The 24340-nt window shown below is 36.3% G+C and overlaps 1 protein-coding gene across 3 annotated transcripts; it reads left to right on the plus strand.

Moving 5' to 3' along the window:
- Positions 1-1278: 1278 nt before the first annotated feature.
- Positions 1279-21549, plus strand: LOC102225489. Of its 3 annotated transcripts, XM_023340313.1 has the most exons (14): positions 1279-1499; positions 5309-5623; positions 6221-6514; positions 7169-7474; positions 8205-8315; positions 11168-11329; positions 14144-14194; positions 14327-14641; positions 14727-14777; positions 15595-15849; positions 16964-17311; positions 18630-18899; positions 20159-20434; positions 21263-21549. In XM_023340313.1, exons 1-14 carry the CDS (start codon positions 1448-1450, stop codon positions 21292-21294), a joined length of 2838 nt encoding a protein of 945 aa, XP_023196081.1. In that variant the 5' UTR covers positions 1279-1447; the 3' UTR covers positions 21295-21549. The 3 variants fall into 3 exon arrangements, with proteins under 3 accessions (XP_023196081.1, XP_023196082.1, XP_023196083.1); XM_023340314.1 differs by lacking the exon at positions 14144-14194 and having other exon boundaries at positions 1280-1499; XM_023340315.1 differs by lacking the exon at positions 14144-14194 and having other exon boundaries at positions 1280-1499; positions 14411-14641.
- The last annotated feature ends 2791 nt before the right edge of the window (positions 21550-24340 follow it).

Below are 24340 nucleotides of genomic sequence, written 5' to 3' on the forward strand. Positions count from 1 at the left end.
TTTTGGAATGTTTTGTGGCAAGTTTTCAACTTTTCAAACTCTGAAATATTAAAGTTTTTCTGGAAAATTTTTGAGAACATTTCTAATTCTTTTTTTTTTTTTTTAAATCAAACTTTTAAGTTTTCGTACTCAGAAATTAAAAAAATATTTATATTCTAGAAAATGTCTGAACTTATTCTAATTTTTTATATATTTTTTTCTAGCAAATTAAAAAATTTTCACTCAGAAACTCAGAAATGTCCAAGTCTTTTCAAGAAAATGTCTGAGATTAATCTCAAAATTTTAGATTTTGCTTTCTTCCCAATTTTTTTTTACTTTTGTTGCTATAAAATTTTCTTGTTTTCTCATGAAAATTTCTGAAATGAATCTCAAAATGTCTGAGTTTTGGGGGGGACATTTTCTCCTCTTTTTTCTGTCTAAAGTGGCCCTAACAATCCGTCATAGCAAGGTTTACCTAATAGGATGGTTGTTTTTTTGTTAGATTCCTCTTCCTATCTTCTTTGGGAATGAGTAAAAGTGGAGCAGGAGATCGATTGGCGGATTTGTTCGGCGTCTCGATTTACCGATCAATATAGTTTAAACCATCACCTTCAGTCTGAACTTTGGGCTATGAGAAATTTTAAGATTGATCTAAGATTGAGAAAAAAAATTAAACAAGGAGAAAACTCTGAAATGTTGAATCCCAAAAGTAAAAACTCAAATTTTGAGATAAATCTCAAGAGTATTTATTGTAGGGAAATAACCTGGACATTTCAGAGTTTCAACAATTCCCAAGTTTTTTTCTAGAAAATATCAGAGCTTAATCTAAAAAAAAAATTCTTGCCAATTTTCAACTGCTGGGGCTCAAAATTACTGGGTTTTGGTGTAAAAAGTACTCCTCATATTTTCCTTTTTCTTTCTATAATGGCCCTAATAGCTTCAATATCCAGAGTGAAACCAGATAAACATCTAATTAAGTCGGTGAATTGTTAGATTTTCCTCCAGCCGTTAACCCTGTGAGGAGCTCATCACGGCCGGGACTAAACTCTGTGAAGGAGAACAGAACCTCCTTTTCTCTCCTAAATGTAACTTTTTGCTCTCTCAGAAAAGCGCTGTAGTGTCGGCTGAGTGTTTGCCCACACCAGCTCAGTGGGAATTACTCTCCGTTTGTTCGCGGCAACACTGCACCAATGTCAAGCAGCCCCCCAGAAAACCTTGGACTCCGGCCCGTCTGAATTTTAAGTGACCCGTTTCCTCCACTTGTGCTTCTCCGCACATCTTTCCCCTCTTTCCTCCTTTATTTGGAAGAACGTCCACATATCAAAGAGCCTCCTTTCACTCTCTGTGAGGCCCAGGAACAATATTTCTTGTTCCTTTGGGACGATCCCGCCCACTGTCACCTCTATATATGCAGAAGCCTGCAGAACGGACCTGTTGATAAGAACCTGGAGAGAAGACAAGCCCGACCATGCGGTGTAAAGTCCTCGTCTTCGCTGTGCTCCTGGCTCTCGTAAAGCCTGGTGAGTATTGTGTGTTATTGCACTCACAGGCCTGCATGGATAATCCTGCGCTTAATCTGCAGGTTCCAGCTCAAACTGGACGTTTGTAAGAGTTTAACAGAGTTTTACTTCCTGTTTTCACTCTGAGAGAATTTATACTTTGTAATATTGTAATCATGCAATATTAAAGTGGTGTACATTCAAGCATAATGATGATAAAGTAGAAAAATGTAGATTTATTTGTTAAAATTATATTAATTGAATGCATACACTGCAAAAACACAAAATCTTACCAAGTATTATTGGCCTAGTTTCTAGTCCAAATATTTTAATGCACTTCAAATAAGACAAACTAACTTAAAAGTAACTTTTCAGCACAATATAGAGGTTTGTTTTAAGTCAATAATTTCTTAATATTGATGATAAATTGCTAGTTCTATTATTTCACTTATAACAAGACATGTTTCCCATGCAGTAAGTTAATTTATCTGCCAAATCAAATAATTTTTTATGGCACATTTCAGCAACAATTCAGTTCAAAGTGTTTTATGTCATAAGAACACAAAAATCAACAAATCAACTACCACTTTTTCATCAATATAAAGCAAGTATTTACTTAACACAAACCTCTATTTCTTGCTGAAAAATTACTTTTCTGATAGTTTGTCTTATTTTAAGTTAACTAAAATATTTGCTTTAGAAACTAGACCAAAATTACTTGGTAAGATTTTGTGTTTTTGCAGTGTATCAGCACCGATATTGCAGTTTTTGCAATAAGTACTGCCATTATTTATTTATTTATTTATGATCTGATTCTGATAATATTGATAAAAAAAGAAGACAAGGAAGTGGGAAAAATGTCAAAAAAAGCATAAAAAGAGTCTGTAAGTAAGGCACTATAACAATGTTTTCTAGGACCTTTATTAATTTTCATCCACATGTTCCCTGGTGATGTCTGCTGTGTTTTTACAAAATGATTGTCGGTGTGGCCGACTCTTCCTGCTGCAGGATAAGTAGAACATTAAAAACTGAATTATTTTAAGAATAAAAATTTAGCTTTTTTAAAAAATTCTTCACTAAAATAATACATAGAACAATATAACAGCTTTTGGGTACAATGTTCTCCCACGTTCATTGGAAATCCTAGCAAAGGTGTGCAAAATAAATGAATATTGTGCTGCAGTGTCTTACTTTAACTTAAAAGAAAATTAAGAAAAATCCGAGGTTTAATCTGGCAAAAGTTGTTCAACAAAAAATATCCTACATGAAGAAATAATTGTTCAAAATTTTAAAAAGAATTTTAAATAACTGATAAATGAGACCAGATGAAGACCCAACTTTATCCTGCACTGTAAAAAATATAAATCTTAACAAGTATTTCAGTCTAGTTTCTAATTTCCAGTTCAAATACATTATTACATTAGTAATTTTCCTAAAAAAAAAAAAAAAAGCAACCTTTTCTGTCCTACCATCACAAACATTAACATATGGAGTTTTTGAAGAACGCTACTTGGGCTTTAACTAGGTCAAATGAGATCAAGATTGAGCTTTTTAGCAACAAAACACTCCAGGTGGGTGAAGTGTGAAACTAAAACACCTTTATGTACGGCAGACGACCTATGATGCTGTGGGCTTGTCTCACCTCCAGAGGCCTTGCTAAACATTTTAAATAAGAAATAAAAATTAATTTTTATTTAAAAATAAATGTATTTTTAAATAAAAATAAATTGGTCACAGATTGGAATCTGAAAACAGGCTGTTCTACACAAATATTACCAAGTATTTTTGTTCTATTTTCTAGTGCAAATATCTTAGAAGATAAGATGAAACAAATTCACAAGTAACTTTTCAGCAAGATAGAAGAGCTTGTTTTAATTTCCTTAATATTGATTAAAAATACTAGTTCCACTGATGGATCATTTCACTTATAATATGGGGAAAATATCATGTTATAAGTGAAATAATCTGCAAGTGGAACTAGAACTGGGTTGCTAGGTAACGGGCGAGGCCTGGCTGGGGTTGCTAGGTAACGGCTCACTGGAATAAGAAGTTTATTTAAGCAAATAAGAAGTTATTTGCTTAAATCAATCTTACTAAAAAGGCTTGCAGTAAATTCCTTTTGTCTTATTTCAAGTGTAAGATATTTAAACTGGAAACTAGAACAAAACTACTTAGTAAGGTTTTGTGTTTTTGCAGTGTGCCAATTTAAAACAAATGGCTCCCTAGACGGAAACGCTGCAAAAACACAAATATTACCAACTATTTCTGATCTAGTTTCTACTGTAAATAAACTAGAGGGTACTAAATATCTTAGTACACTCAAAATGAGACCAAACAAACTTACAAGTAACTTTTCAGCAAGAAAATAAGAGCTTGTTTTAACTCAAAAATTCATTATATTGATGAAAAAGTTCTAGTTCCACAGGCGCCGTTACCTAGCAACCCCAGCCAAGCCAAGCCTGTTACCTAGCAACCCAGTTCTATTTCCACTTGCAGATTATTTCATTTATAACATGGGGAAAATATCTTGTTGTAGGTAAAAGTAATCTGTAAGTGGAACTCATACATTTTCATGAAGTATTATTGACTTAAGCTAAAAAAGTTCCCAGTTGTGCCTCAGTGTGGAAAATAACTTTTTCAACATGATTGATTGCAGCTGAGGTTGAAACTACTTCACCTTATTTGCACCTGTGAGCAACAAATAGGCATCATTCAGTCCTAAGGAGGTGAAACATAAAAACTTTAGTGTGGAAAGTTTCGCGTAACCTGGTGTTGTATCTGCATGCAAGTATTTATTGTGTAGGTTACTAATTAAGCCGATTAGAAAACTTTATATTTACGCCGATTCTTTGAGAGTGGGTTATACTGCGATTACTGATTTACCTTTAGAGAGGAAAAGAATGAAACTATAACACTAGAGTCTGGAGACGAGCGATAAATAAAATAAAAATCAGCCTATTTGTGTTAAAGTCCAGGTTCCAAGACTGATTTGATTTAAACCAGGTTCCAAGACTGATTTGATTTAAAAAGTGTTTGTTTAAATTCGGTGTTGCTTTCAAATGCACACAGGATTTTTCCTTCCAGGCCAAAATAGATTTAATTTAAATCACTTTAAATTGGTTTTATGTGATATTGTAACTTTATGAATTTTTTTCCTTCCACTCAATTTTCCATTAACATACTCAGTTATTACAGTCAACCATTTAAGTAATGACCTACTTTTTTATTGGTTTTATGTAAAGTTAGATCCATCTAATTGGATGGATTTTTTTCCTGCCACCCAACTTTCCTTTAACATACTCAGATACTTACCCTACTTGTTTGTTGGGCTCTTTGGTAATATTGTAGCTTCCTGGAAATGTTTTCCTTCCACTTAACTTTCCACTAACATACTCAGATACTTACTTTTCTTGGGCGATTGTGGCTCTTTGGTAGAGTAGTCGTCTTGTGATCGGAAGGTTGTAGGTTTGATTCCAGCTTCCTCCTGCCACATCGACATGTGGAAGGATGCAAGGCACTTAACCCCAAATTGCCTACCGATCTGCGTATCGGTGTGTTTGTGAGTGCGACTGGTTGAGTGCGACTGGTTGAATGTGACTCCAGTGTAAAGTGCTTTGAGTGGTCAAAATGACTGGAAAAGCGCTAAGTAAGTCCATTTCTTGTTTTATGTAATATTCAAGTTCTCAGATAAACTGAATTTTTGTGTTTCATTACCTCTAAGTTATTACAAAACTAACAACTTAAATGCATCGCTCTGTGAAATTATCGACATGAGTTTTCCTTTTTGAATGAACTGCATTGAGATGCTCTTGTGTTTGCTGTGCTTGCAGTGTCTGTTGATGAAATCGAGGCGAACCCGAACACAAATGCGACGCTCCCCTGCAGCTTCTCCCCACCAGGAGACAAAATGGACGTCTCTCTGATCAGAGTCGACTGGACGAGAGAAAGCTCGACTGTCGCCTCCTTCGATGGAGCAGAAGAAGAAATAAAGGAAGGATTCAGCTGGGATCCCTCCGATTTCACCAAAGGGGATTTTTCCATCTCCATCCTCAGCGCCAGCTTCAGTCTGCAGGGGATTTATAAATGCACAGTCAGCTACAACTCTACAGACCTGCTCTCTGGAAATGTTACATTTAGTATTCTAGGTATGTTATACTTTGCTTGTTTCTAATGGATTCATACTGTAAAACTGAAGCAAGTCTACAACGGCGTACTAGAGACATTGTGGTTAGAAAAAAGGGGAACATTCCTGGCAAAAAAGCTCATCAATTTTGAGACAATCTCAGAAATTTCTAGAAACAACGTGGAAATTTCTTGGCTATAAAAGTCAAAGGATTGCTAGAAAGAACTCAGACATTTTTCAGTGACTGAAATGTCAAATTTTACAGAGATAAAAATGTACAGTTTCAAGCTATAGGTAATAAATGTGAGGAAAAAAATGTGACATTTGGAGATCAAGAAATTTTGTAAAAGAAAAAAAAATAGAACATTTCTGGGCTCCAAATTTTTCATGAAAAACGAGGAAATTCCAGAGCTCCAAAAGTTGAAAATTTGTGAAAAAAACCTGAAATTTTTAGATTAATTTAACATATTTTCCCCCAAAAACACTTTTCTGAGCTCTAAAATGTCGACTTTTGAAAAATTTCTGAACTTTTTGACAGAAATTTACTCTTTTTTTTTTTTTCTCTATCTTCCATGGCCCTAAAAGTCTGCTTCCTTTCCCTATTGTTTCCACTCTTTAGCGCCCCCTTCAGTCTCCGTGCCTCAGAAATGGGGTGTGTTAGAAAAGGAGAGCCAGCTTGAGTGCCATGCCAGAGGCTTCTACCCGCCGCCGGTGTTTTTCTCCTGGACCAGAGAAGAAGAAGTGATCCAGCCGGCGCTGCAGGTGGAAGGCGAGCCGAGTCCGGATGGATTCTACACGGCTGTGAACAATCTGACCTTTTACCCTTCCAAAGACGACCAGAACGTGACCTTTAGCTGCCAGGTGTCACACAGAGGCAGCACTAACGGGTTGGACTTCCGGCTCAGCGTCACCCGTGAGTTTGTTTTCAACAGAAAAATGTTCTATGGCCTGAAGCTTAGCATGAAAATCGTTTGAGTCACTGTAGATAGAAAATAAAGGAGGAGTACAATTTCTGCCAAAACATTCTGAAGTTTTGAGATAATTTTCATAAATTTTCAAGGAAAAACTTGAGAATTTCTGAGTTTGAAAAGTTAAGAATTTCCTTATAAAAATTAAAAAAAATTTATGAAAAAATTTGACATTTTTGAGTTTCAAAAGTAAAAAAAAAAAAAACTTTTGGAAAATTTCTCAGTTTGGAAAGTCAAAATTTTCAAAAGCTGAAATTTGTCAACATTTTAAACTCAGAGATTTTCATGTTTTTCCTAGAATTTTTTTTTTAGATTAATCTCAAAATTCCTAGAAGTTTTTACTTTTTAAACTCAGACATTTAAATGTTCTTTTTTTTTTTTTTTAGATTAATCCAAAAATTATATGTTTTTTTTTCTTGCAACTTCTGGACTTTTAGAGCTCAGAATATTTTGTGTTTTTCTAGAAAATTTCTGGGATAATTCTCTAAATATTTTAGTTTTTTGGCATAATTTATTTTCTACCCACAATAGCCTTAATTCGCCTCTGCATCTCATCTAAATTAATTTGAATCTGAAGATTATTCTGTTTGTCTTCTCAGATCTCCCTTCTGTCAGATTATCCGTTGTTCAGACTCGCTCCACCGACGTTCCTCTTACTCTTTTCTGCGATGTGGAGAGTTTCTACCCAGAGGACGTGTCCGTGTCCTGGTTCCAGAACGGCACGGCGCTCCCGGACCCCCCGGCCACGGATCAGAACCCGAATCGGACCTACACCACCAGGCGGTATTTCACGTTGAGCCCCGAGCAGAGGCGGCGGCGCGGCACGGTGGAGTGTTCAGTGAACCAACCGGGGGTGGTGGATCCGACCAGAACATCAGCAGACCTGGACAAACTGGATCCTCAGGGTAAAAGCTCAACATGTTGGTCTACACTGCAAAAACACAAAGTCTTACCAAGTCGCCTTAGTCTAGTTCTAACTGCAAATACTGTATCTTAGTACTCTTGAAATAAGATAAAACTAACTTACAAGTAACTTTTCAGGAAAATATAGGAGCTTGTTTTGAGTAAATATTTCTTATAAAAAGGCAAGTGAAAAAATCTGCTAGTGGATTTAGTATTTGTTTCTATTTTCACAGATTACTTACTTAAACTTCTGCTGAAAAGTTACTTTAAGTCCAGTTTTATCTTATTTCAAGAGTTATGAGATATTTGCACAAGAAACTAGACAAAATATTTGCTAAGATTTTGTGTTTTTGCAGTGTAGGAAAACGGTAAATAATTTACTTTCTATTTTTGTGGATTCTGTCTAAGACAATATGTCTCATATTTTCAGAAATAACAGAATAAAATCACAAAACTGTATGAAAATAGTATTGTACTCACATTTCCTGCAAATACAAAATATATTTTCTTTATTTAGCCAAAAAAATCTTTTTTAAAATGTGGTAGATTTTTTTTTAATGAGAATCTCTGAGCTTGGAAATGCTCTTTTATTTGCAGCCTCCAGATTAGATAAGATATATTCTTCTGGTATCTTGAGCTGCTTGAAATGTGGATTTTTTTTTAAAAGTGTATTTTAGTTTCTGCTGTTTTTGTACTTCTTCATTGGATTTTTCCTTTTTCCCCCTCTGCTAGATGAAGCTGCTGTGTTGACGAAGTCAGCCAAAGCATCCGTGGCCATGATGTGTATCTCTATTGTGTTGGTCTTCCTGCTTTGCTTCGGCTTTTCCTGGAGGAGGAGAGATGGTGAGTCAGAACCCGAGATGCAGAAAGTTTAAAAGGAATCTGTTTCTCAAAATGATCATTTTTCAGTTTTTGGTTCTTTCATTTGTGTCTCTACTGCTTCTAAAAACATCCCAAGTACTTAAAAAACATATCCAGCCATTTTATTGGCAATAACGTAATGTTTGTTTGTTTCGAAAACCTCCCGATTGTTTAGTCACATTCATCTGTGTTGTTGCCTAGCAACCCCAGCAAAGCCAAGGCCTGTTACCGAGCAACCCAATCTGAACTTCAGAACGTTTTGAGAGTTTGTTGTTGACTTGTCAGCTAGAAACCACTTGCTGGTGACTCTGGAGGAGCTGCAGAAATTCAAAGCTCAAGTGGGAGAATGAGTGAATAGGTAATATGTACAGCACAAATCTGACATTTACGGAAGAGTGACAGAAACGAAGCCATTGTTAACAGAAAGCCTTAAGAAGCTTCATTTATGGCGGCATCTCTCAGCTCTCCATGAAAACATTTGATTTTACAAAATCTTACTTAGTATTTTATGGCCTAGTTTCTGGTGAAAATATTTTAGTGCATCTGAACTAACTTATAAGAGACTTTTCAGCAAGAAACAGGATTTTGTTGTAAGTAAATAATTCCTTAATATTGAATAAATATTAAGGTTATTTAATAAGTGAAACTAAAACTTTTTATCAATATTAAGGAATTATTTACTCAAAAATGCTCTTATATTTTGCTGAAAAGTTACTTATGAGTTTGTTTCGCTGTATTTCAACATGCTAATGTATTTCCACTAGAAAATAAACAAAAAATACTTGGTAAGATTTTGTATTTTTGCAGTGTACTGAGAGTTGATTGGATGATGGACGGAGCGGGGCTAAATACAGATACGACCCTAAACAGCCAGAGACATGATAGGATGGTTTAGATTGAAGCATATTCATGTGTTAGGATGGCCTAGTCAAAGTCCAGACCTAGATTGAGTTGAGAATCTATGGAAAGACTTAAAAATTGGTGTTTAAAGGCTTTTTCAAGTCAATCTGACTGAGCCTGACTGAAGGAGGAAACATGTCCGTCTTTGGATGTGAAAACTCAATGAGGCGATTATATAAAAACATGTCACAGTTTGCATGTAACCTGTAACCTGCATCACAATCAAGTCCAACTTTGTGTTGGTTTACCACTGAATTTTTTTTTTTTAAATGTTTATGGTTACCTCATGATGAAATGTAAAAAAAAAATGTTAAAGGTCTTTTTTGAGTGGGACATTATGGACTTAGTGTTTACTGTATCATTATGTGATGCTTTTTTATGGCTAAAACGTTTTAAAAACTGGATAAAACAAATAATTCATGAGTTTATCTTCTGAAAGATAAGGCACACAGTCAGGCACTGCAAAAACACAAAATCTTACCACATATTAATTTATAGTTCCAAATACAAATATCTTAGTACACAGAAATAAGACAGAACTAACTTACAAGTAATTTTCTGCATCATATAGAAGATTGTTTTAAGTCAATAGTTCCTTAATATTGATGACAAAGTTTTGGTTCCATTAGCAGATTATTTTACTTAAACCAAGATGTTTTATCCAAGTTATAAGTGAAATAATCCGCTGGTGGAATTTAAACTTTTTTCATATTTACATTAATCTCAACCAAAAATAATTTGTAAGATTTTCTGTTTTTGCAGTGAAGGAAGAGAGCTGATCATTTATTTTCTATTTTAATGGATTTTATCTAAGACAATATGTCTCAAATTAGCAGAAATAATAAAACACAAAACAGTAAACAAAAGTATTATAATCACATTTTCTGCAAAAACTAAACATATTTTTAGGTCAGTAATTGTTTGTCTTTATTTTGCCCATAAAATATTTTTTTAAAATATAACAGATTTTCTTTATTTTCTGAGAAAATATCTTTTTCAAGATTAAACAAAAATGCTTCAAAATGAGGGAGATTTTTTTTTTTCTGTAAACGAGAGCTTAATTCCCCTGTGCACCGCTGCAGCAGCGTGTTCACACGTTCACTCAGGAAATGTCACCCAGCAGCTGTTAGCGCTGCTGTGACCCAGCCGCATCGGTAAACAGGTCAGTTTAAAATAAAAACATTTCCTCCACTGCCTTTAGCTCTCAATGAAAGTTCATTTCTGAGAAACAGGTTAGGCCATGTTGACGTTTCCTTCACTTTCGGAACAGAAACATCTATTTTGTTGATTTAAATACATTTTACATTTTTAGCTTATTATCGAGCAGGTCAAATTTTTAAAAAGTGAAAAATATTCATTTATGTTGTGATTACTTCCTGAAAGCAGAAATTCAAAAAGAGCAGAGGTCTCTTAAAGAGACAGAGGCCTAATTTCACAAAGCCAACATTTCTTTTAAGTCATAATTAATATATATTGCATTTTTATCAATCAATCAGTCATGTTTATTTTTGACTGATTCAGCAACAAGGCTGTTCAAAGTGCTTTACATGAGAAAAACACAAAAATAATTGAAGCATCACATTTTGTTAACTGCCGTTGTTACACATGAGAATGTTGATTAATGTTTCATTTGTAATGTTTTAAAAGCAACTTTAAACAGGATTGGTTTCAGTCTGGATTTAAAGTGTTTCAGCTGTTTTGCAGTTTTCTGGAAGTTTTTTCCAGATTTGTGGTGCATAATAAAATTACTTAATTGTTCTATAATAATCAAGAAATTATTATGTGGCTGGAAAACGCATAATAAAATTACTTTGGCCCTGATTGCAAAACGTTTGGACACCACTGGGTTATAGGTCAAATTTACGAGAAGGCCAGATGAAGGAACCGTACATTTTTTTCTAACGCTCTCATTTCCTCTGCCTCGCCTGCCACAGAGAAACAGAAGTCGCTCACTGTGTCAGCAATCATCCTGCCGCCGCACGTCTTCGTCGGCCAAAAGGGGCGGGTGAGCGTGAGCATCGAGGGCCGGCGCGTGGACCGGGTCCAGACCAGGTGGTTTCTCAATGACACCGCCATCAATGACACCTCGCTCACAGGTTGGGACACTTCAAACGCAGCAGACCCGAGAGAAAAAGATAATGCAGGCTAATATTATTGTACCGCCTATGGCGGTACCCTGACCTGAGAGGGGTATTGAGGCTTTTATTTTGAAATTTTCAGTAAGCTTCATATTAAATGGCCACACTAATCCAATGTGTAACAGGGCTTTGGATAAACCAGTCACATAAAGCCAAAAAGAGCAATTACATGATGTAAGAATTGTCAAGGCTTTTATTTTGAAATTATCAGTGTAGTGGCGATTGTTTTGTCAAACCAAACATCCAATAAAAAGTTCCATCCGCCACTATGAGGTACTGGGGTCCAGATTCTTCACGCAGGCACAAGAGGTTTGGTACTGGGGTACCTCATAGTGACGGTACCACAGTTTGTGCTTTGTCCACAGGACAAAGCACAAACGTGTCTCTTTGTTTAAAGAGGTTGATTCGTGTGAACAAACATTTCCATGATGGGCGTCGGCACACATCTTTATCCAATTAAGTGTCAACTTGTCACATCAAAGTCATCTCGTCAGTCTGTGCAGTGAAACAATGTCTTTAAACTCCAGTAGTTTCACCGTTTTCCTTTACGGCTTGAACAATATTGCCACGTACCAGTTTGATGAATGAGTGACGTGTCGATCCAGGCCTGACGCTTGATTTCAACGACGATCCAGAACCTTTTGTTTGACGGTAATCCTTAAGATCCATACATCCAACATGTCCATTAATGCGGGATTATTCCTTTTAGTCCACGAGTTGGTTCCTTACTTGCTCCATGGGGAGGTTTTTACTTGGTGTAATGGCCATTGTTTGTCAAACCAAACATCCAATAAAAAGTTCCATCCGCCACTATGAGGTACTGGAGTACCTCATAGTGGCGGTACCACAGTTTGTGCTTTGTATATGAATCTCCTGCTTCATGCAACCAAACCTTTACATTGTCCGTAAAATCAGAGAATGTCGTCACCTTGGACTGAAAATACACAGATTGCCTTTTCACTTCTTCTTCTGGTAATGGCAAACATAAAAAGGATTCATGTAAATCGGTTGCATCTTGATAGCATTTAATAAACTTGACAAAGTCAGAAGACACTTTCTTAACATTTTCTTGTGACGTCATTAATGCGGAAATTTTCTCCACAAATTTTGAAGCTTGTTTACACTTTAAACTTCGTTTTTCTTGACATGTTTTTATGTAAAACTCCAAACCCTTTTGTGTGGATTTGATGTTTCTTTTCTCTTGCGACATCTGAGTGTCATCCTCTTTGCTCTTTACATCAGACATTTTTAGCGATCCTTTGAATTATTTCAAACATTTAGAAGCAGTATAATCCACAAGGAGTCCACAGGACAAAGCACAAACGTGTCTCTTTGTTTAAAGAGGTTGATTCGTGTGAACAAACATTTCCATGATGGGTGTCGGCACACATCTTTATCCAATTAAGTGTCAACTTGTCACATCAAAGTCATCTCGTCAGTCTGTGCAGTGAAACAATGTCTTTAAACTCCAGTAGTTTCACCGTTTTCCTTTACGGCTTGAACAATATTGCCACGTACCAGTTTGATGAATGAGTGACGTGTCGATCCAGGCCTGACGCTTGATTTCAACGACGATCCAGAACCTTTTGTTTGACGGTAATCCTTAAGATCCATACATCCAACATGTCCATTAATGCGGGATTATTCCTTTTAGTCCACGAGTTGGTTCCTTACTTGATCCATGGGGAGGTTTTTACTTGCTGTAGTGGCCATTGTTTGTCAAACCAAACATCCAATAAAAAGTTCCATCCGCCACTATGAGGTACTGGGGTCCAGATTCTTCACGCAGGCACAGGAAGTTTAATGTCCAAACTTGTTGATTATCTTGGTTGCTTTTATTTTCCTTTTCAGCAAAACACTTATAACGTTCAAACTTTCCTTTGTTGCTTCTGTCTACTTCCGTCGCTCTGTCGCTCTGGTAAAAACCAAAGGCCCCAAACCCAAATACCTGCTGGTCCTTTACCAGGCCCCTACACTTATAGAAAGTGGATTGATCCACCTCACTTCCTGTCTTTAGAAAACAAATAAATAAGAACAAATGATAAAAACAAAGGATAAATAGAATTGACAATTATTAACCTGCAAATAATACAAAAACTAGAAATGTAAGAATAAACTAACAAAATTCAAATGCATAAAGAAATAAAGAATAAATAGCTCCAACAATCAGTAAGCTTCACATTAAATGGCCACACTAATCCCATGTGTAACAGTGATTGGGTTCAGTCAGTTCTATAAAGCCCAAAGCACCAGTAGTTCTAAATGCCAGCTCAGTCCTCCTCTGTTTTAACTGAGTCTAACGTCAGTGGCTGAGATGTTGAGCTTATCTGTTGCATGACTTCCCTCTGAAGCACCTGGACAGAAAACTGCAAGCCCTAGATATGTTTCCAGGCCCCAATAAGAAATAAAATAAAATTACATGGAAGAAAGTCCATAAAATTACAAGAATAAAGTCATAAAGTTACAAAAAACTAGTCATAGAATTACTCGAATAAGATCTTAAAATTACGAGAATAGTGTTATAGGATTACGAGAAAAAAGTTGTAAAATTACAAGAATAAAGTCATAATTTAATAAACTCGTACAAGAATGAAACTGAAACAATACGAGAATAAAGTCGTGTTTCAAGTCATTGAATAGTATAACTTTATTCTCATACAACTTTATTATTGTAATATTTTATACTATTTTTCTCATAATATTATTACTTTATTCTTGTGGTTTTATAACTTTGTTCTCATAACTTTATTTTACTGTTTTTTATTAGTACAGCCTTTGTACTGCGTCATATATTTGCACTAGAAACCGGACCAAAAATACTTGGTAAGATTTTGCGTTGTTGCTGTGTAACAACTTTTAAATAAGTGATGGTGAAATATTTGCACGTCTAACTTGTAATGTTTTCTCATCAACGTCTCCATAATCCTCCCGCCTGACAACATTACATGCAAATAGAAACTTCCAGGTCTAACTTTAACTGCCTTTCCACTCCCCTAACCACCATCCATCTGCCCTTCGGTCTAACTCTCACCTCCCCAGCTTCAGAGAAAAGTTCTCTGCTGACCCCCAGAGGCGACATCGGGTACTACAAGCTGCACACGCAGGGGCCGGTCCGCTCCTCCGGGAAGTGGACCCAGCAGCTGGTTTCCGCTCTCACCTTCATCCCGCGGATTTCTCTACACAAGGGCGCTGTGTTTAAATGTCAGGTGTCCTATGTGGGCAAGGATAAGATTGTGGAGGAAAGAGTGTCGGAGAGATTTACTATTCTCTGTAAGAAAGTCTTTTTTTTCTTCTCTTCAAATACGTTTAATTTTTCTTTATAAAGTGTTTGTAACAATCCTTCTTTCTTACGCAGCTGCTCCAGAGGTGTCTGAAATACAGCTGGCAGAGGCCGAAAATAATCCAGGTAAATAAAATCCTCATGTAAAAATTTCTCCACATCCGTTGACATTAAAACCACAAACTTCATTGGGACTAGTAGGGATAGTGAGTTTAGACTACAAAACATCTCAGATTGAGTCAGTAAACATCCATTTTTAAGTTTTGCTACAGCGGCAGTATTATGCTGTGGGAATACTTTTAGCACAGACAAGGAAGCTGGTCAAAACGGATACCTGGCACCCAGAGTAACTATTTACCTTTACTTAGTTTTTATTATGATGTACTTTTTACTTTCACTTGAGCAATTTTATTATGAAGTATATCGCTACTCTTACATGAGTAAAATGTAACGTGAGTAACTTCACTGAATAAAGAGCAAACATGCTGCAGCCAAACATTCACCAGACACAGACCTGCCGTTTTTGTTAAAGTGTCATAATTTTTAGATTAAAATAAATTGATTTGGAAAAATATTTATTTTGCCTGATTTTATTATTTTGTAATTATGATACTTATATTTTCATTTTGGTCTTTAAAATGCCAAAATTTCCATGTTTTGTTCCGTCTGATTATGTAATTTTTAAATATTGAGTGATTGATGTTTTGATCAGTTACTTGAGTTTCCTTTTTACTAAATACTTTTTTCTTCTTACTTAAGTAATTTCTTGGATGACTACCTTGTACTTTTACTTGAGTAAAAATATGACTTCAGAGGTAAATGCATCATGTCCCACTTTGTGTTTGCCTGCCAGTTCCACTAAAACACACTCAGGTTGTGTATTAAATGTACCATCCTGTGTGTTAGTCTCCCGTGTTTTCAAAGCTGCGTCCTTCTCTTTCAGATGTCATCAACATGACAGTGGGGGCGACACATTTCCATCCGGATGTCATCACCTTCCGCTGGTTCTGTCAGGGCGGGGAGCTCAGCCCCGTGGCTTCCAAGGCCTCGTCGTCGCCTTGGCCGAATTCAGAGGGCTTCTTCTCCGCCTTCAGTCAGTGCAAACTTCCTCGCCGCGAGGTGGAGAAGGGCGCCACCAAGGTGTGGGTGAGCGTGCACCACGTCGCCCTGAAGCAACCAATCACCCGCGAGACTAGAGGTGCCCACAACAGACAACGAGCTGCGTTTCCATTTGCCAAAAATTGAAATTACGAAAACAAAAGTTGCTTAATAGAAACATGCTACTTTTTTTTTTTTCCCCTCCAGGGGGTCTTTTGTGGGCTCTAGTGTCCCTTAAACGACAGTAGGCTGACAGGAAATGGGGAAAGAGAGGGGGGAAGACATGCGGCAAATATCGTTGGGTCCGGGAGTCGAACCCGCAACCGCCGCGTCGAGGACTCAAGGCCTCCAAATACGGGTCGCGCTAACCGCTACGCCATCACGGCACGCCCGAGAAACATGCTACTTTTGACCAAACTCATGTTTTGCTGTAAAGAGTTTTTGTGCTGGAATGAGTTGGTTTTTCAACAGTATCAAAATACTTTTTTCACATCACATGAATCACGTGATCAACAACCGGATGTTACTACTGCTGGAAACGACAAAGAAGACTACAGGAAGTGATATGATGACGATGGATGGTTTTGTTTTTTAAGACAATGTGCAACCAAAGCTCTCACAATTTTCCACATTTCATACGAAGTTGGTTGTCATTCAAATATGTTGAATCCATAGCTCTTCTGTGAAATTCCCCAAAACGCCTCTTCTATTGTCCTGAAAAGTTACTTGCAAGTTAGTTTTGTCTTATTTCAAGAGCTCTAAGATATTTAGTATTAGGGCCACGCTTAGGGAAAAAAAACAAAAACAAGAATAAAGTCATAAAATTAAAACTTTATTCTAGTAATATTGTGAATTTATTCTCAAAATATTATGACTTTATTCTCATAATTTGATTTTTTTTAGCATGGCACTTACTAAATAAGACACCGACGTTTCCTCTGATAGATGATGAGCGCCATGGCTGAATTATGAATATTTCTCATGTAACTGTTTACATCCTTTTAATGGCTTATCGCCTGAACAAACTTATTCACATGTGATTTTAATTTCATTTCTTATTTAATGGACACACAGCAATTGCAAAATTACGTTTTTTTTCTTCATCAGCAGAGTATTGACAAAGTTTTCGCACATATGTAATGGAAACGCAGCTACTAAAAAGAAACTTTACATGTAACATACGTCACATTTCTGCAACGTTTATTTCCTTCCAGGCTTCATCAAAAGGCCGTGCGTGTCCGACGTTGTCAGCTTCACTCATGCCTCGGATCAGAGCTTCACTCTGGGATGTGAGATCACAGATTTCTACCCTCCGAACATTTCAGTCACGTGGCTGAAGCTCGGAGATGGAGAGGAGGATGACAGAGAAGAGGAGGTGATAGAAGGAGGAGAGCTGTGGGGCCCCATACAAACTGAGCCCAGACTCTTCAGGGCCACAGCGACTCTGAAGAGAAAGCCAATCCTGCAGGAGAAAAGGGACAGAGGAGGCGGCGTTACCTGCAGAGTCCAGCATTGTTCCCTAAAGGAGCCGATAGAGAGACACTGGAGAAACACAGACAATGGTGGGAAATATTAACATTTACAGTTATTAAAGCCACATTAACAAATGTGACCCCAATCCGTATTTTTTGCCCAAATGCGACCTATATCCAACTTCATCACTGCAGTCTGAATGGCCTACTTCTGCGACGGAGTATTAGAACCAAACTAAGAAAAATAAAAAACAGAAATTTAGTTATGAGAAAAAAAGTTTTGTGGGAATAAAGTCATAGTATTATGAGAATAAAGTCTTATGAGTAACAACCTATCAATAATATGAGAATTATTATGAGAATCAAACCGTAATATTATGACTATTCTCCTAATACTACAACTTTAATTTTGAAATAACCTGACTTTATTCTCGTAATATTGACTTTTTGTCATGATTTTATTTATTTGATCATTTCTTTGAAATTCAAAAATACTTTATTGATCCCAAAGGGAAATTAAATGTAACTCATATTAATTAAAAATTCTTCAGAGTTATTGTAAATAGTGACGACTGTTGGCAGGAAGATCTCCTGTAGAGGTCTGTCTTACAGCAAATCTGAGCAAGCTTCTGACTGTAGCACTCAGTTTTTCTCAGACGGCCTCATGGAGAGGATAATCAGGTTTGTCCGTGGTTTTCTTAATTTTATGTAAAATCATTTCCATTATCATCCCCAGAGGTACCACAGTTTTCCCAGAACGGAACCAGCCTTCTTTACTTATTTATTATTTAATTCCAACCTTTTCAGCAAAAAAAGAAAAACAAAACCGATCTGTGCGACTTCCATATGTGGTAATTCGGATATCATTTTCACAGCATCAGCAGTCTGAAGAATCACATCGTATTTTATCCGAATTTTACGTGATTGAGGTGAAACATGTGTCTTAATTATGGACCAGAAAAAACTAGACTCTGTAAATCAGAGCGTAAACAATGACTGAAAATTATGGTTATCAGTTTATGAATCGCAGTCTGGCTCTGACTGCACATCCAAGCAAACTTTCCTACATAAATTACAGTAAATGCTCCACAAAAAGCCATCGCTATTAATTAATTTTTCTTTTTATGATTATGTGACAATACTATCGGCTCTCGTTGCTGAATAAACTTTAAAAATCATCCATTAACGGCTCAATCCACTATTACTTCCGTAAACAAAGCGCTACTGTGTGACGTAGGCGTTCTTCTTCTGCGCATGCGGGTTGCTATAGGGCCGTTAGCCGTTTATACAGAAATCTCGTTGCGGTAGGTTTTAATAAGTAGCATAAGCATGAAGACCTGCTGTATGAACGAAGCGAAAAGTCCTGATTCAGGCTCAACGTTTGACGACTTCCTTCCGTTTGCTTTAGCTTCCCCGACCATTCCGCCGTCGATTTCCGTTTGTTGGAGCAGCGAAGGCGTCGGCGTGTTCTCCATCCTGCTGAAGGGAGGTCACCCCAAGGCCCAGTTACTCTGGTCAGCCGGGGGATCGACTTTCTCTCCGTTAGTGTCCAGTGAGACAGAGGAGATCGGAGATGGCGGACAGAGAGAACTGAAAAGTGTCTGCGCCCTGGAGAAGTCCGCGAACCTGCCAAGAACACCGGACAAACCGGAGAGACGCAAGAATGGCCACGCAATAAGTAAATGTCTATTATATAATATCACCTTCCTAATACAATGTCCCAGTCATGTTATGCATGATTTCATTATTAATATTTTTTTATTTTTTTATTAATTAGATTTTTTTTTTTGCTTACATCACTTTTGGGAAGAAAACAAAAGACTTGGGCTAATATTTTAGGATTGTTTTATACCCATAAAAAAACTTTTTATGGTATTTTTACTAAGCTCTACTTACTTATTTTTATTTGAGTGATTTTACTGTGAAGTAAAATTCGCTACTGTTTCTTAAGTGAAATTTCTGGATAATCGACCCAATGTGAAAATCTTCACTGAATGAAAAACATGTTTGTTTTAACCAAACATTCACCAGACATAAATCTGCAGTTTTCATAAGTTTTATAAGTTGTGAAACTTTAATTGTGTTATTAATATGACTAATTATCATTCTGTTTGTCTATTTGGATCCTCATTACCGATTGACAAACAATGGCTACTCTTCTTGGGGTCCACATCATAAACCATTATTGCAAAAACAAGTACATAAGTGCACAATCATACCACTTTATATAATAAACTAATTAAGCTGTATTAGAAATATAGTATATTTTCATAAATGTACAATTATAACGCAATGTAATATAAACATTAAGCAGGACTCTTTTCTTTTTGACCTTTAAAATATAAAAATTTCAACATAATTTTATATTGTGGTCCATCTGATTATGTAATTTTAAAATATGAAATAATTGATGTTTTGATCAGTTACTCACTCAGTAATTGAGTCGCCTTTTTACCAAATACTTTTTTCCTCTTGAGTAATTTCTTGTACAGCTGCTTTTTACTTTGACTTGAGTAAAAATATGTTGAAGTAGTTGTACTCTTACTTGAAAACACTTTTTGTGTACTCTACCTGCCTCTGTAAAAATATCTGTTTGTAAAAGTCTATATGACCCTTGAACTTTTACACATTTGGCCACAAATATGTTTTACCTCCTCAAGTGACCTAGTTATAGCTTTACTCTATTCAAATTTACTAAAGGAATGATATTATTGCATTTTGCATAATAAAATGTTTCATTTCTTATTTAAAAAAAGGATTGAGTTATTTGTTTATTTGCATTGTTTTATGTTTTTCTAATATTGAATATAAAAAAGAGGGTGGTTAACAGCAAAATCTGCAGTATGTGCCAATTTTTTATCTGATTAATAAATTAATCATCAGAAAAATCGATAGGTTACGATTGAAATCCCTTCTGGTATGTAATTCGTCTTTCAGAAACAAAAGCTGCTGTCACAGACCCCGACACTGAAGGCATAGAATACATAGATGAGAAGGTGGACAGAGAGAAGGACAGGTACGAGGGGACGATATCCGCGTCAGAGGAGGACGAAGAGGACAGCGATAAGGAAATGGAGGGCGCCGCCGGCGCGCTTCACATCAACAAAGTCAACCTGAGGACGGGTCTGAAAGACGGCGAGAGGGAACGTTTGAGAGTGTGTGTGGAGATCACACACCCAGCACTCAAGATTCCTGTTTATCGGACATGGACAGGTGAGGCCTTCAGTAGCACACCTCTTATTTAAAGGGGCAGTGCTACGTAAAATTTACTTTTTTGAGCTTTACATCATGTTATAATATTATTCTCTCATCAAAAACATTCCTGGAGTGTTGCCTTGCTTCTTTCATGCATGTTTGAGAAATCCTTTAGTCTCCATGGCAACCATTCAGCTGTTCAAAACGCCTGGGTGGACCTAGCTCCGCCTTCAAGGCATAGCTCCTCCCCCACTCAGCTCCTTCAGACTAGCCAGCAGCAATTAGCAAACACCTGGTGGAACAGCTCATGTGTTGTGGTGCTTCTCAGTGAAACGCTGTAAAAACGTTTAAAGGGTTAACAGAGGAGCCATGTTGGGAAGACTTCCTGAAGGCGGAGTTTCAGAGTTTTTAAAGAGACAGAGTTCCAATTATTGACTGAAAACAAGGTCCTATATCTTGCTGAAAAGTGAGTTTTAGGTCAGTTGTGTCTTAAGATATTTTCACTAGAAACTACACCAAAAGTAGCTGGATTAAGATTTTGTGTTTTTTCAGTGCTTAACTACAGAGATAAACCGTTAGAATGAAGCACGAGGGGGAAGCAGAGCCTCTTATTTATCTCTTCCAAATATAAGAATTTATTTAAAAATGTTCAACTTCCAGCTAAAATATTTTATTCACTATATTTTAACTCCACTTTTAAATATCAACCATAATAATAACGTGAAACTTTTCTTGTAACAGACAAACTTTTCTCAAATGTTGCTGCTTAAATAAAATATTGACCAGTTAAGAAAGAAACTCCCACACTCAACAGGAAGTTTGCTCATCTGTGTTTTTCTCGTTTAGAGCCCAATGAGGAAATTTCATCCTCTGCATGAAGAAGATCCACAACTCTGCTTCCTTATTTCACATCCCTTCTAATCTATCTAATGTGATGCATTTACCTCTGAAGCTTAACAAAAATTACAACATTCAGCTGCATCTCATGTTTCCGCTGTTAGATGAGGATCTAATTATATCTCTAGTCTTTTGTCTTTTACTCTTACTTCTAAACTTTGTATTTGTTTTTCACACAAAAGTTCCTATTTTTGTATGAATAAGCTGACGATAAAATAAAAACTAAATCATGTTGACCTGCACGTGTTTTGTCGTTTCTGCAGCTCTGGTGTTTAAAGTTATGTGCAAAAGTCGTAGCCGTTATGATTACCTGCGAAGATTAGTTCTTGTTTCAAAATATACTTCTGTTTTTTTTATGCTGACCACAGGAACAGCTCATTACTGTGTGCAAAGGTGCTGCAGAGATGTGGCAGCTGCTAAATGTGGCTTATTTACAAACTTATGTCACGTTAATAACTTTTTGCACTGTTTTATTAAATGCCACTCGGTGCTGCAGGACTGTGTTGATCAATTCTGTATTACAACATTTTGGTGTAAGTCGTGCTTTCGAAATACATGAAGCAATACTTCATGAGGCAGAGGACTTGAAACAGGAAGTGGTTTCTGGTATTAAGGCACATTAAAGTTTTAACCAGAATCGGCTCCGTTTGCCAAGTTTGGGTCACAAAGGAGGAATTTAAATTCTCTCTCACCGAAAATGTTTTAAACCTGCAGAAATTGCTTTTACACATCAATCGTGATCAACTAAATGTTACTTTTTTGAAAAGAAAAGCCCTTTAACATTAAGTGAAAACTAATTTCTACAAAGTAATGACAGTTACATAAAGATATGTAGCATAAATATTCAGCCCTTCAGTTCTGTTCCACTTTGACCTCAAAAAGTATTCAACCCCCTTTGATGTTTGCAGCTTTAAATATTTTTATTTAAATGTCATCATGTTGCAAATAGAAAATTTCATCTTTCTAATTTTTCTTTTTTCAAAAAAAATCTAAATATTTTTTGCTTTTGTTATTTTTCTTCCTTTATTATCTATTTTGTATTTTAATTAGGTTTTGATATTTGTAGTTTTTTGTTATTGTCTGTGTTTTGTCTCAGGTACATGAAATATACCTGGGAGAAACACATATTTTTTATTTTACTATGATTGATTTGAGAAAGCAACAAAAGCGTAAAACGTTACAGACACTTTATATCATTTTTTTAATGAAAAGGTTGTTTTTTTTTAAATAAGTATGTATATAAACAGTATTTTAAAAAGAAGAAGAAGAAGACAAAGTTGAAGAGCAATATGCTTGGCTTCAATCTGGGCACTCTGACTGTTAAGTGCTCATTAGGAAGACAGGAAGTGATGCTCGGATGTCAGCTGCACGTTTTATCCAATCAATCAGAAATTGATTGATTTAATGCAGAAGATTATGTTACAGATGAAACAGTAACAGCAATAAAATAGTAATGGATAAAACGCAGTGGGCTCAAACCAGTTATATTTTGGATAATTCTGTTTTTTTGTTTTTCATGTCTGTATGAAACACTGAGTAATGCACCTCCCCTCCCCCACCTGTTGCTGTGCACTACCAGACAGTCAGCTGAAAAAAAGGCTTCAAATTTATTCATTTTGTTACAAGAGAGGAAAAATAAACGAGTTATTTAGGAATATTTCAGGTTTAAATTTTGGAAATATGGAAAATAAAGCTAATTCTCAAGCAACTCAGCAGAGATGCTGCAGAAATAATCACACAATCAGCCTCACTTTACTGGAAGCAGGCCACGCTACCAGAAGTTTCAGCCGGCCACAGCTATAAGCAGAAAGAAACCACTAACAGCTTTTCTCTTTAGCTCTTCTCAGCTGCTGATTTGCTGAAGCTTCCAGACATGTTTTACTATTTCATGTTATTAGACTCTGTTATGCTGCTGTTCAGCTGTTTTCGCTTTCTTACACATTTCAGATCATCAAATAAATGTTGATACCAGTTAAAAATGACCCGAGTAAATACAAAATGTTGAAATCACTTCAATAGAACCTGTCTGACAACAGGAAGTAGGATAAAAGATCTTGAAAAGCAACATTTTATGATACAGAAATTCAAAACCAGTGAGAAAAAAAGCACACCAGTATCGCTGCCTCTTTCTTAAAACAGGAACATTTAGGTTTTGGAGTGTCCTAGTCAAAGTAAAGACCTAAATCCAATTGAGGTACTGCTGTGTGACTTTAAACAGGCCATTTATTTAAAAAAACCAACCTCAATTAAAGCAATTCTGGGAAGAAAATGAGCAGACGTTCTCCACAGTGATGTAAGATGTCACCGTCAGGTTGGTTTGGATAACTTTTCACTTTAAGTGAGATTACACTGCAAAAAGCACAAATCTAACCAAGTACTTTTGGTTTAGTTTCTAGTGTAAACATCTTAATGACCTAAAATAAAACACAACTTACTTACAAGTAAGTTTTCATCAAGATAGGAGCTTGTTTCGAGGCAATAATTCCCTAATGTTGATGAAATTGTAGTTGCACTGACAGATTATTTCACTTATAGCAAGACATTTTCCCCAGTATACGTGAAGTAATCTGCCAGAGTTGTGTTTTTGCAGTGTATAATTTGAAAACTTACTTTTAAATTTATTCAGGTTGTTTTTGTTTGTCTAATACTGACATTTTTTTCCAGATCTGAAACATTAAGCAGCAACAAAGAAGCCAAAACAGCAGAAATCTGTAAGGGGGCAACAACCTTTTCCCGGCTCTGTGTATGAAATAAGGTTTTTAACTTCTGTTTCTGTCACTTCTTCTTCATGTAGTGACAGAAACAGAAGTAGAAGCAAAGAAACTGTGCTTTAGGTCAAACTGCCGATGATAAAGCCTGTGCAATTTAATTTTATCACCTTGAGCCACTTCTCCAATTCCTAACTTCTACAAACATCTTCCCATGCTGCTTTATTGAGGCTTAACATGAAAAGTTAAAAATAAATCAGCATGCATCGCTGGGGGGGGAAATGCAGCTCAATTCATGCACTGGTTAAGTTTTCCCCAC

Source organism: Xiphophorus maculatus, chromosome 10 (genome assembly GCF_002775205.1).
Source record: "Xiphophorus maculatus strain JP 163 A chromosome 10, X_maculatus-5.0-male, whole genome shotgun sequence".
Lineage (NCBI taxonomy): Eukaryota > Metazoa > Chordata > Actinopteri > Cyprinodontiformes > Poeciliidae > Xiphophorus > Xiphophorus maculatus.